General features: G+C 41.1%; 1 protein-coding gene across 3 annotated transcripts in view; it reads right to left on the reverse strand.

Annotated features, from left to right (window-relative positions):
• Positions 1-13,473, reverse strand: part of ACSL3 (acyl-CoA synthetase long chain family member 3) — a 113,198-nt gene that overhangs the window by 61,536 nt on the left and 38,189 nt on the right. For all 3 annotated transcript variants that reach the window (XR_004374847.2, XM_032789104.2, XM_032789105.2), the window contains exon 3: positions 11,155-11,580. Coding sequence is in view for 2 of the 3 variants with exons in the window: in XM_032789104.2 (XP_032644995.1) it covers positions 11,155-11,505 (351 nt within the window). In the remaining variant the exon portion in view is untranslated. The remainder of the gene's footprint in view (positions 1-11,154; positions 11,581-13,473) is intronic.

Raw genomic sequence — 13,473 nt, forward strand, 5'->3', positions numbered from 1 at the left:
ATTCTCTGCATAAATGTCCCATACCAGTACCAAACATCTCCATTGCAAGACCACTGAGCAGACTCCTAAGCCTGCTGATACAAGGCGAAGAACAATGAACGGTGCCCAAAATTAAACCTATCCTAGTATATGCATACCACTTATCCATAAACTTAGTCAAGCTTAGATCTTAACAGCCGAGATATGTCTTTTGCCGCCCACTACTCCCTCGGAAGGGCGTGTTCCAGAACTTCACATCCTCTAATGGTTAGGAACCTTCGTCTAATTTCAAGTCTGAACTTCCTAAGTGGCCGAGTTTGTACCCATTTGAGCCTTGTGTCTACGATGTAATGACGTAAGCTTAAATAATTCCTCTCCCCTCACCTAATGTTAATCTCCCGCTGCATAGTATTTAGTATAGAGGCAAGATATCCCCCAGAGGCGCTTCGTTTTGGCAGGGCAAAGACAAGCCAAGCTCTTTGATCTCTTTCATAAGGCAGGTTTTCCAGTTCCTGCGATTCGATGCCTAACAGCCCGGTCTCTGAACCTGTTCCAGTTTGAATGCATCCTTTCTTAGACATGGGAGACCAGCACTGCACACCGGTATTCGCAGGGAGGTCTCACCCAGTGCCTGTAGTACAACGGGTCTAAGCACCTCCTTAGTCTTTCGCTGGGGAAGACCGCTGATGCATCTTAGAATACACATTCTTTTTAAGCAGCAGTATCGCGATGCGGCATCATAAGTCAGTCTGGCGATCAACCGGTCCCCAAGGTCCTTCTCCTCCTTCTGATGTTTTGCCAGACTGATGGGTCCGCGCCAATGTATATCAAATTTCTTGATGTATAATGCGCCTAAGGGCATGACCTTGCAGCTTGTTCACTATTAAATTTCATCCCTATTACTATTACTCCAGTTCGACAAGGCCATCGAGATCTTGCCGGATGCGTACCGCGTCCTTCTCCGGTTGTCAGCAATGCCCCCCAGCTTTGTATCATCTGCACTTGGAATTAGCACGATTCCGCTCTTTGTGCCAAGGGTCGAGAATAAAAAGGTTTAAGATAATCGGTCCCGAAAACCGGATCCTTGAGAACGTCCACTAGTAACCTGCCTGTCCAGCCTGAAGTGTCACCCGTCAGTGATAGCCCGTTGGAGGCTCCCCTTAACCAATCCGTAAATCTCCTTCCCTACTTGTGCAATGTCATATTCGATCGCCCGATCTGTTCCCTACCCTTGCAAACTACAACTTCTCCTTAGTGTTAGCATCCCGTGTTTGTGAACATCTTACTGAAATCTGATCTGTCCTGAGCGAGTAAATTAATCACCGCATTGCCGTTGTCTAAAGTATCTGTCACCTTCAGCGTAAGAGGAGTCAGGTCTCGGTCTTTTGCACGATAGTCTGAACTACCCTCTAGTTAAAACCTATTTGAATGGGTGTTCCCAAGTTTCACCATTTGACTCAGATGGCCTTTTATCTTACTTGTCTCCTTCGATGAATTTTTTCTCAAGACTGCATATACTACAGCCGTCATACTATACGACGGCTGGTCAGTATGAGTTACTCGGATCACTATTTTTTCGCGCGTATTCTTGAAGATGGGGAACCACGTTAGCATCTTGCCAGTGGTCCCCCGGTCACAACGAAGCCCTCTCAGTTCTTACCATGATTTCATCTTCAAAAATTCTGCTTTAACGGGGCTCGGCAATTCCACTCGCGCTCGAGATTCCTTTCATACTTTTTGAGAGTGAGAAGACCTTGTGCTGGCCGGCCCTACCGGATTTTGTCCCGCATGTAAGCTGCCTATCTTAGTTCTGACTGTGCTACCTTTGACTGTGCGGTAAGTGATCGTACTTCGTCCATATCTTCCATTCCGCGGAAGTGGCTCCATTCCCAATCCTTTCCCTCATCTTCACCCTCTGCTGTCTAGACGGCATGATATTAAAAGAGCTGACGTTCCAAAGTGCTATGGAGATGATAGCGTATTGTAAGAGTATGTTATGGTGAGTATGTGCCTTAAGCCTCCGTGGCCTTCTATCCTCCCTTTGTGGTTGTCAACCCTGCCATGTTTTGCAGGAGTCTCCGAAATGTATAGTCTCATCTCCGAGGTACTTTTGGTGCCCACTCTCCTTCTTTACTTTAGTTTTCCTGTGGAGACTTATTTAGGTGGCTTTATGAGAAACGCGTTAGTTGTTAGGCGTATTCGGTTATTTAATATCACAGCGTGTGCCAAGGTTCAACTCTAGCACCGGCGTTAGCCTTCCTCCAAGCTTGGCCTAATAATCCCATAGCATGTCACTGCCTCACTAGGTGCTCAGCCTGTCCCTTATCTGCCTTAAGTGCCTCCTCTACTCTCTCCTCCTGGTGTAAGGCTTTATGTCTTTACATTAACTACACCTCTCCTCTGGAGACGCTTCAACCTGATCATCCATGGCTGGTCTTTACCCAGATCCTGGCTATGGCTCCTAGGTTCACATGAATCGACTCGTAACCAAGGTGTCCTCCTCACACGAGACGCATTTTCTTCATAAGCGGACAGGTCATCTCGATGCTCACCTCAAAACATATCTGAAAAATGAGCATTTCCTCCGTCGAGTCGGGTTCTTCAATGTAGCCTTGCGGACCGAGAGGCCACCTGTCCTCTTGCTACTCAAATCCCAGAAAAAATCTGGCCTCTGACAGGGATTTAGTTCTTGCAAGCGATATGGTCCTTCGCCGGTCGTATATCTGCGCGAAGTTAGATCTCCATGACAGGTCACACAACTGCCCCCTGTGTTTACGTGCGATTAAAAAAGTGATTAGAAGGCTCATGCCTCATGCCATTAGTCCTGCTGCCGCTGCGACCGGGGAGCACCTCGGTTTATGGCCATATTCAGTAATCCGCGCCAGGTCTGCTCAGCACCACCCTCCAGAGCGACTATCGTGCAGGGGAGGACTTCGGTCAACGTAGCCTTTCCTTCTCAGTGTGATCTAATTGCCCAGCCGCTGCTCCTTAGTGCTGACTTCCTTCACTTACTGCCCTCCATTTCTTTACCTCCTACCCACATCAATCATTGACCTGTACAATCGCTTACCTCCCCCTCACTTCCTGCCTTATGCGTGCTTCTTTCCTAATCAGCTACCACTCCTCTACACGCGTTTCAATACCTTGTACTCCAGTCATGATCTACATGTCACTCCACACTGCTTTCTGATATCCCACTATAATAATGCCGCCGTTTCACACTTCTCCTGCAGCACACCAATACTATGTCCTAGTCTCCCCCCGAATGCTTGTTTTACCCCTAGGCCTACCTACTGCTATTAGTGTACAGATCATTTTAACTTTTGTGCGTTTGGCTTTCACTCGACTATTCTTTACCCCGGTTATGCACAGACACTGTACCCCAGCCGCATCACCTGTTAGTCCTGGTACGTACACTACCCTGCCTCTCCTTATGTCAATTCTTTGGGTCCACAGCTGTATCCCTTTCTTACTTTGTGTTAAGCTCCCTTCTCCAAGGTAAATTCTGGCGTGGAGATCTCCTGGCTATCTCCCAACCATCTCCCCCAAATGTCCTAGTTTAAAGCTCTTTCAAATTAGATGCGGTGAGGCCTACATCTTAGAAGTGATACTATGTCCCTCCAGCTACTCAGGGGTGAAGTCCATCCAGAAGGAGAACAGTTGTCTGCTCGCAGTAATAATAGCCTTCCATATGACCGTACATCCCAAAGCCCTCCTGGGTAATCAGCAGGCGCACTGCCTGAGCCATCTGTTAATTGCAATAAAATCTGTCAATCCCTTTCGTCGCCTGCCCTAGAACCGGCAGATCTCACTTGAAGAACCGTGAGCCCTCGCATTTCCTTGGAGCCGTTCTTCCCCCAGTCTGCATAGTCCTCCTGAATATGGTCCAGACGAAGTAGACTAGTCGTCAACTCATTCGTTTCCCCGATGGAAGGACAATCGGAACGGATTCTTTCCTGCTCCCTGGTTGCTTAGGATCCTGTTTCAGCCTCAGGTCCACATCCTGTATCTTAGCACCCAGCAGACAGCACACCCTTGACTGTTCTCCCCTCCGATCAGCTCTAGTTTACAGGCCCTGTCTATTCTTCTCAGTAAGGAGTCTCCAATCATGTAGGACCTGCACTTTTTTATGGCTGAGGTTGGTGACCAGCTGGTAGATTTATGCTCTAATCCATCCCATGCACTGGCCCCACTGGCTGCAAGGAGTCCCCAACTCGATTCTATTATTGACCCTTGCAATCCTCCTGGGGCTCATATTTGGTGTTGCCTCCATGACTCCGTCCCCATCCTTCTGCAGGACTAGCCTGCTCTTCTCTTTTTCCTTGCCCTCTCTCACTTCAGCGACCACCTGCTGTGCCGCCCCTTCTTCATTTTCCAACTCTGCAAATCCGTTCCTGAGTTCTATTTCTCCTTCACTGGCTCTTCTTTTCCTCTGCCTGGTTCTCTTAGTCACATGCTTCCACCGTCCACTTTCCTCATCCAGCAGCCCCTCCTCAGAATTCTTTGGTCCCGCTTCCATCTGCACACCTGAGCTTATCCCTTCGGCACCCTCATGTCTGTGATCCATCATTTCCTCGAACCCCCTTCTAAATTCAACTAAGGTTTCCACCTGCATCTCCAGGCCTCGGATCTTTTCTTCCGTCAGCTCTATCAGGCGGCACTTCATGCAGATGTAACCCTTTTCAGGTACCCCTTCCAGGATCATGTACATGCCGCAGCTTCCACATCCAGTCATCCTCCTTGTGTCTTTCACTGCTACCTCTGTATCAGTCATGGCCTTCTCACTTCGTGCCTGGCGGTCTAGGTCACACAACACAACACGGACCCCCTACAGGCACCGGGCTCCTGGCAGCCCACTGTCTACTCTCTCTTCTGGCTTGTTGGTTCCTCTGTCTTAGTCTCCCCTGCAACCTCCCCCTGGAAACTCCCACTGAAACTCCCATTAGCAGCTCTGTTTGCTGCCTCCTGTGCCGCTGCAGCTGTCTGTACCAGTTCAGAACTTTGAAGCACTCTACTAACCTATTCTGGATCAGTACAGAACTTTGAAGCACTCTACTAACCTATTGCCATGATGAAAACTGACCATTTACTTATACTCTTGGCTTTTTATTTCCTAGCCAATTTTTGATCCATGACAACTTTGCCTTTTACTCATGACAACTTAGCTTCTTTAGTAACCTCTTGTGCAGGACTTTGTCAAAGGCCTTTTGGAAATCTAAATAAATTATGTCAACCAGGTCTCCTTAATCCACTAAGTAACTGATATGTTCAGAGATACTAGAAAAATATAAATACAAAGCATCTGTTTTCAGTTGTTCATTAGTAATACTAAACTCTTGTATAGCCCCTTTTATCTGCAGATCTCAAAGCAATTTTAAAGATGGGGAAATTGAGGCACAAAGGTGAATTAAGAGATTTTGACAAACTTGAAAATCATCTAACCACTATAAAAAGGGCCACATCATATTTATATTAGTATTAAAACACAAATGTATACATATAAAACTCACGTGCATATTTCCTCTCAACTTTAAATACACAAGGGCCAGATCCTCAGATGGTGTAAACAGCCATAATGTCATTATGTATCTGGCTCACAGTTTTGAGAAAGACTGAATTCTACTGACTAACCACATGAACAGACAGTGGTACAATAAAGTTACAAAAAAACTCTGCCAAAACACTTGAGTGTGGCTTTTGAAAGCTAGAGCAAAACTGCAACTTCATGGCAATTCTCAAAAGAGACTTTAAGCCTTTTAATAAAAATGGCCCTGATCTTGCAAATGGCTCTACACAAATAGAGTCCCTTCATCTGTGCAGAGTTCCACTAAGGCCAACAGGTCTGCCTGTAAAAAGTCTGTGGCAGGGTTGGCACCTAGATGTACAGAGGTTGAAAAATGCAAGCAAGAACCCATGAACAATAAGTTAATTTGCATTTATTTTATTTCTCTGATTTTAAAAGGTTGGACGCTGCTTTCAAATTGTTCATTAAAAAAAATTCCTTCCGTCTTCACAAGCATTTATTGCCAATGTTAAAACAACTTCATCTGAAGCCAGTTCTTTCTTCAAAAAGCATGCACACACACACACACACACTACCAACATACAAAAAAACGTGAATTACTTGTTAAAATAAACACTTATGGAGTTATACCTATAAAACCCCAAACTAAAGGCTACTGTGGTTACACCTGTAACTGATGGCAAAATCTGGGCTGCAATCGCTTTATTGATTTTGCATGAAAAAGAAAGAACTTAGTTTGACTTTCAGAATCCAGGTTATTTGCAGGAGTAGAAACTGAAAAAACACTGTTCTCTTGTAAGCTGGGCAAATTTCATATGGAAGCCAGTGACTCACAAACATGGAGCACCTCTATGATTTTTCTACATTCTCTTTCTAGACTATGAGATCATTTCAAACCCAAGTCATCCCTAGAGAGTGCCTAGAGCACAAACTGCAGGTCTGCCAGACAGGACCACTGATAGGTAGTATTTCTCATAACTGTATGTATACGGTCACCTATTTGTTCTTTTGTGTGAAGTGAATTTAAAAAAAAAAAAAAAAAAAAAAAGTGCTCAGAATTGCCAAGCTCTATTCTCACTGAAGTCACGGGGATTTTTACCATTAACTTTAATGGCAGCAGAGCCTGACCAACACTGGGTGGGTCTGAAGATTCCGACCATTACATTTTTATTCCAAATCTTGCAATAAATTCTCTTTGTTTGTTCTTCTTTAATTTAGAGAGACTAAAACAGTAGGCAAATAATAGAGGATTTAGTCTATTACTATTACTTTTGAAGCATGTGACTTAATATTAGATCAACCAGATGGACTGGCCTCACAAACTTAGAACATGATCCTGTATCTACGTCTAGTCCTGGAAGGTCCCTGAGATAATGGGCCTTAAAATCACAACATTTTTACGTCTACAAAAGCTATGTTCATCGTCTTAATATTTTTGATTTTCTGAAGACAGACTCCTAGTAACTAAGGGAGCCTGTGTCTGGAGGTGGATGGAAACAAATGTATCCCAATATAACTTTTTTAAATTCTCTAATACATTTGTAAGACAGTATTTCTGTGGTATAAATAGATTAAATGGGTGTTGTGAGGTGTAAAAGTTTGTCAGCACTTGTTTTAGATGATCCGCATAGTTCTCTTTACCACTGATGATCAGTGAGGCCATTCGATATTGATAAAACCTTTATATATTTACATGCCATCACATATTCCCCCATGTCTTTTCTGCACTAATGGGACATTTAAGATCCATGAAAAATAAATTTATGGGGTGAAATCCTTGCTCCGTTAAAATCAACATGAGTTTTGTGATTAAGTTCAATGAGGCCAGAATTTTATGCCTTGTTTATAATCTCATAAATATGTGGTCCAATTTACAGTTTAGAACTAACCTTCACATTTTGTTCTACATCAAATTTGTCAATTTAATTTTTTGAAACACAAAAGCATACAAGATGAAGAAAACCAATCCTAAATGTCCTCTTCACAACCCACATTCAATGAATCTTTCCAATTAAATTAGGCTTCCAGCTAAGTTTTCAACTATTTTCAAGATTATCACATACTGGCTTTTTGAAAAAATCCTTCCAGGAGAAGGAAAAAAGCTTGGCAGTTCCCTTGTTGATGTTTAAAAGGTATTTTCATCAGAAAAGAAAAACACCTGTCCCACTACAGAAGGAACTGGAAAACTGAACACAGATCCAGTACTATCAAATGCAAAAAAAAGAAATAGAGAGAAAAATTATATTTCTTCTAACTGCATTCATTTATAGTAGTCTTGGGTATTGTTCTCAGCTACAGAATATACAAATCTTTCAAACAAATGTGATTTTCTGTTTAGCATCCCTTTACACTCTGTTTAATAATCAGTATTTGCATGCGCTATCAGTGACATCAGTGCACCTCACAATAAACAGCAAATTAATGTTAGGCCTGATTTTCAGAGATGTTGAGCACTTGCAGTTCCCAGTGACTTCAAATGGAACCGTGGCTACTCAGTGCTTCTGAAAATCAGAAGCATAACTTTTTACTTTTTAAAGAGGATCTGACTCAACTTACTGACATCTGCACAAGCGAAATGCCTCTTCAGGGAGAGAGCATGGTCCAGTAGACAGGGCTCTTGACTGGCTTTCAGGAGACCTAGATTCCATGCCTAGATCTGCCACTGACTTATTGAGTGACCCCAAAGCAAGTCATTTCTCACCAGTTTGTACTCAGCTTCCCAACTGGCAATAATAATTACAACCCTTTGTAAGTAATTTAAGATTGATGAGTACACCATATAAATAAAGTTACAAATTATTATGTAAATGTTCAAAAGCTTACTCTGAACAGTGACAAGCTGTCTTCACAAAGAGAACTAGATGATATAGAATGATTTTAAATAGGAAAACTAGCAAAAAGACCACTGAGAGTTAGTAGTTATTCAACTAAAGTAGTGATAGGTTCTAGGGCAAGGGTTCTCAAACTGGGGGTCAGGACCCCTCAGAGGGTCGCACGGTTATTACATGGGGGTGGGGGACGCAAGTTGTCAGCCTCCACCCCAAACTCTGCTTTGCCTCCAGCATTTATAATGGTATTAAATATATTTAATTGTGTTTTTCATCTATAAGAGGAGTCGCACTTAGAGGCTTGGTATATGAACGGGGTCACAAGTACAAAAGTTTGAGAACTACTGTTGCAGGGGACAGGCTTTCTGACTTTAGATCAATTAGTTGAAAAATAAGACTTCTATAAAGACATTACATCTAGATTTGTTGCAGTATGTCTGGCAGATGCATGTTAGTCTTCGAACAATCTTCAGAATCTGTTCTTTACAGCAGAGTTGCAGAGAATTATAGTAGAATCTATGGGAAGTTTTACTATTGACTTCAGAGACAATAATTAGGCCTAAGTCCCATTTCAAAAAATGTACGAGCCAATTCCTGCTGTTCTTCCTGGTGAAACTCATTGTCAAAACTCTCACTGATTTAAACAGGAGTCTTACTAGAAAAATGTGCAAAGTACCTTGTAAAACTTTTACAGTCTGATTTGTTTGCTAAACATTTTATATCACATTTTAAAGAAAAGACAGCATTTCTTAACATAAAATGAAAATGCTAAGAAATTCTAAAAACAAATAATCTTATCCATCAGTGCCACCTCATGGACCAAAGCAGCACAGCATCAAGTATGGCAATCTTATCATAAAGAACTGTTGTCTCAAATTTAGTTAAAATTTCCTGATTGAAAATTTAGAGAGAAAAACAAATAAGTAGGTCAATTTCTACACATTTTTCAGCTTTCCGCTACTTCCAGACATTTACTTGCATAACAGAGTAGTCTAAAGCTTCCTAATGCTTAAACTTTATGGCATTAATTATGCTTAGAAAACAAACCCAGAAAGACTACTTGTGGCCAAAATGTTAATCTGTACTCAGAAGCAGGCCCAGTTTGTATGAAACATTAACTTGCTCTTGTGCTTACTTTACAGCCCAACAAAGTTGGGAACTGTGCATCAAAATAGATTATATGTACACACTCTTTATGAAAGCAAATGTTTCTGTACAGTATTTCCCTTTTAACCAGGACATTATCTCCAGAGCTGGGAAAAAGGTTCCCCATCGGTTAGAGCTCCTCTGTAAGACAATTTAAAACCAAACTAATATATGCTAACAATTGTTTATATCAGGGGTTGGCAACTTTTCAGAAGTGGTGTGCAGAGCCTTCATTTATTCACTCTAATTTAAGGTTTTGCATGCCAGTAATACATTTTAACGTTTTTAGGTTTTTTTCTATAAATCTATAATATATAACTAAACTATTGTGGTATATAAAGTAAACAAGGTTTTTAAAATGTTTAAGAAGCTTCATTTAAAATTAAATTAAAATGCAGAGCCCCCCAGACTGGTGGCCAGGACCCAGGCAGTGAGAGTGCCACTGAAAATCAACTCGCATGATGTCTTTGGCATGCGTGCACAAGTTGCCTACCCCTGGTTTATATATACACATACGTATACACACACGTTACTACAGGGTATTTTAACAATGTTGCATGTTTTTATAAATAAAACATCACATGTGCATGGTTAAAAAAAATCCCTGTTAACATTCAAAGTACAGCACGTTCCCCACCAAAAGAGATTATCGTCACCAAAATTAATCTTTTTATTGGGACGATAGCAGCCCTTTCTACCCTTCCTGGAAGTCCTAAAGAGCACAGTACTGCCGTCTACTGGTTCCTGATCAGCACACACTTGATTGATACCACATCTGCCATGAACTGCATTGAAGCATGCAGATTTCATGTACATATACGCAAGTCCTGATAATACCATCTCAAAATCATGTTATTATAGGGTTTAAATATTGTGAAATAATAGAGGAAATATTGACTTATCCCCTAAAGCAGTGGCATGCTTCCTAGGAGCTCACAGAAAGCAAGAGTCAATCATCATTAATGGAGGCCTGAATTTACAAAACTACAGAAAAGGCTACTGTACTGAAACAATCCCTTTATAGTATTTGAGTCATTCAAAATGTACTATTGGAATGATTTACATTTTTTTTTAAATCTGTAGTTCACCTTTAAGGTGACTACATCAAAAACCAAACAAACTAGACCTTGCAATTATGATCTGTGATGCCAGATTGGAAGTCCTTATGCAAACAAAACTCCCATTAAAATCTTGCATGTCTGGTACATAACTGGACCCTTCATTTACAATTTAGTTTATTAGAAAAGAGCATACTAGTTCATTTTTTCATATATGTCTATGAAAGTTTAGAGAAACATGAGTAAGATTTTTCACTGACTAAAAATATCACAATACGAAACTTAAACCGATTTCCTCCTCCATCTCTAGATTTTTAACAAGCAGTACATTCCCCAAAAAATCAGAGAACAATTTTGCACAATAATTTCACCATCACTTTTTCCAGTTTCACTGGAACCATAAATGAGGATATCTAAAGAATGCAAAAAGAGATTTTTAGATTTGTCTTAAACAGCGATTAATGAAAGAGGGAATTATAACCTTTGCCATCGCTACTTAATCTCAGAAAGAAACCTAGTTTTTCAGTCTGTATCACTCTAGTTAGAACTGCTGCAATGGAGAGTAGTCTTTACTGGTTAAAAAAAAAATAAGTTAAAGGCAGACAAGAAAATTACTTACCTTTTTAAAAACTTTTCCAGAGGGCTGGATTTCATCTTCCTCTTTTAGGACTTCACGTGTTCCTAAGAGTTTTTTGTCCTTAAATTTAGTTTTAGCATACTTGAAAACTTTGTCAAGTGTGTCACATCCAGGATATAAAACTGAAGCTAAGCAATGCAAACTGTTAACAGACCTGTATGGACTACCAGGTTTGTTTTTCACAGGTTTAGCTTTAATTTGTTTTGATTTTGCTACAGTCTGTCTTGAGCCAGATAGTATATACCATGGAATGTATGTTATAAATGAGTATACCAATATTATCAAGTGTATTAACTGCAGAAGAACAGGATTGATAGTATGCTTTAGCTTCATTTTGTCTACTTGTGAAGGTTGTAGATCACACAGGAGTTTGACAAATTTGTTGATTACATGTAGATCAGGGAAGATCTGAAAGAGAAAGAAAATGTCTGTTCGCAGTGCTATTAAAAAACTATGTATTTCCCATTTTGTGATTAAGAGTTATCAAAGTAGTAGGTCGATTTATGCATTTAAGAGTTTAGGTAAAATCCTAGTTCCTTTGTACAAAGATCAAGCATCATGCAAGGGACCAGCATAGGAATGGGGATAATAATTCTTCTCTTCCAATCTATGACTTGCAGTGTTTATTTTGATTACTCTGGCAATTATGCAGAAATCTAGGAACACCCAAAATTTACAATGACTTACTAAACAATCTTATTTTTCAATATAATATCTTGATTTAATCAAATTTCCAGGTCCAATTTTCAAATAGATGCACCCACAAAAACTGAAGACATGCTACCCTACACATGAGAATATCATAAGATTCTGTGCATAGATGTTAACCTGCAATCTTTAACTCCTTCACCTTTGAACTATCAACCTACTTAAGAGTCTGTGAAAAAAATAGTAACACCCATTGCTCCTCACACAGTCATCAGTAAAGCCATCAAATTAGTATGTTGGCCAAGTCCCTATACAACCCTACACATTACCTTGAATTGGGCCATTGCAGAGCTTTATTCCAAGGTACACAGGAAACTATGCAATTCCTCTGTATGGCACAGTTCATGCAGTGGAACTATATTGCTTCCCCTACACGAGAGCATTACATGGCCTAAAGGATTTCATCCTCGGTACTTGTATGCAAAGAGTGCATTTTTACTATAAATATAACCATCCATAATGACACTTAATGACATGGAACCATGACAGAGGAATTAAGATTCTAACCATATCACTATGGACAAAGAATTAAATACTGCCCTTATTGAAGTCAAAGGTACCTAAATTTCAATCAATAAAATCCCCACGGTGCCTAAATCTTTGCAAAGGGTACACATACAAGTTCCAAGAACGTGTGACACTTGTACACCTAGCTCATGCCAGAACTCCAGCATGATCTTCAAAGTAAGCATTGCCCTGGCTATCTCTACAGTGGGGCTCGACTCAGTAGGAGTTTTTGGAAGCTACCTACTGGATCAGGCCTCTCAAAAAATGGTTGTGTCTTTATTACATTTAGCCCAGCTGTTAAAGCATTCACCTAGGATGTGGAAGACCAGGGCTCAAATCCCTCCCTCCTCCCTGATGTGGAGCAGGGCCTTCAGCCTGGGTACCCAACATCAACACCCTACCCCCTGGATCATCCTCACTATCTGGTTCAAGGGCTATTTTATTATTCATACAAAGTAGAACAGCTTCAAACAGGAGACAAAGAGAGAGACACTCCATAGCACTGTAGTTAGGGCACTCACCTGCAATGTAGGATACCCAGATAAAAGTGACTGCCCCACATCAGGCAGAAGAACACATATCCTGAGTGAGTGCCCCAACTTCTGGGCTAAAGGTCATAGGGAGGCCAACACCTCTTCAGTTTTTTTGCAAGAAAAGGCTTAGGAACCTAACTCCAGGAGAAGGTTCAGAGCTGTGAATCCCAAGTGGAAATAGACACCTATGGGCTTGTCCACATGGTTTTTTAGTCCACACCAGAGGGATGTAAATAGTAGTCTGCATTAGCATGTCACACACTAACCCATATTCAACTTGCTGATGTGCACTAAAAGTTCACTAGTGCATGTTAATATAGTCCTATTTCAAACAATATTATGTTAACACACCAAAGAACTTTTAGTGCTCAGCAGTCGAGTCCAGTCAAGTCAGTTAGTGCATGTCATGCTAGCATGGAATAAATTTACACCCCTGTGGTGCAGACTAAAGTACTGTATAGACAAGCACTCAGTCCCTTTGAGGGACAGGGCTCAGAACCCACTCCTCTCCTTAGCATTTCCTATTAGCTAGTTTAGACAGCTGACTGTTCAG

This window comes from Chelonoidis abingdonii, chromosome 8 (assembly GCF_003597395.2).
Source record: "Chelonoidis abingdonii isolate Lonesome George chromosome 8, CheloAbing_2.0, whole genome shotgun sequence".
Taxonomy (NCBI): domain Eukaryota; kingdom Metazoa; phylum Chordata; order Testudines; family Testudinidae; genus Chelonoidis; species Chelonoidis abingdonii.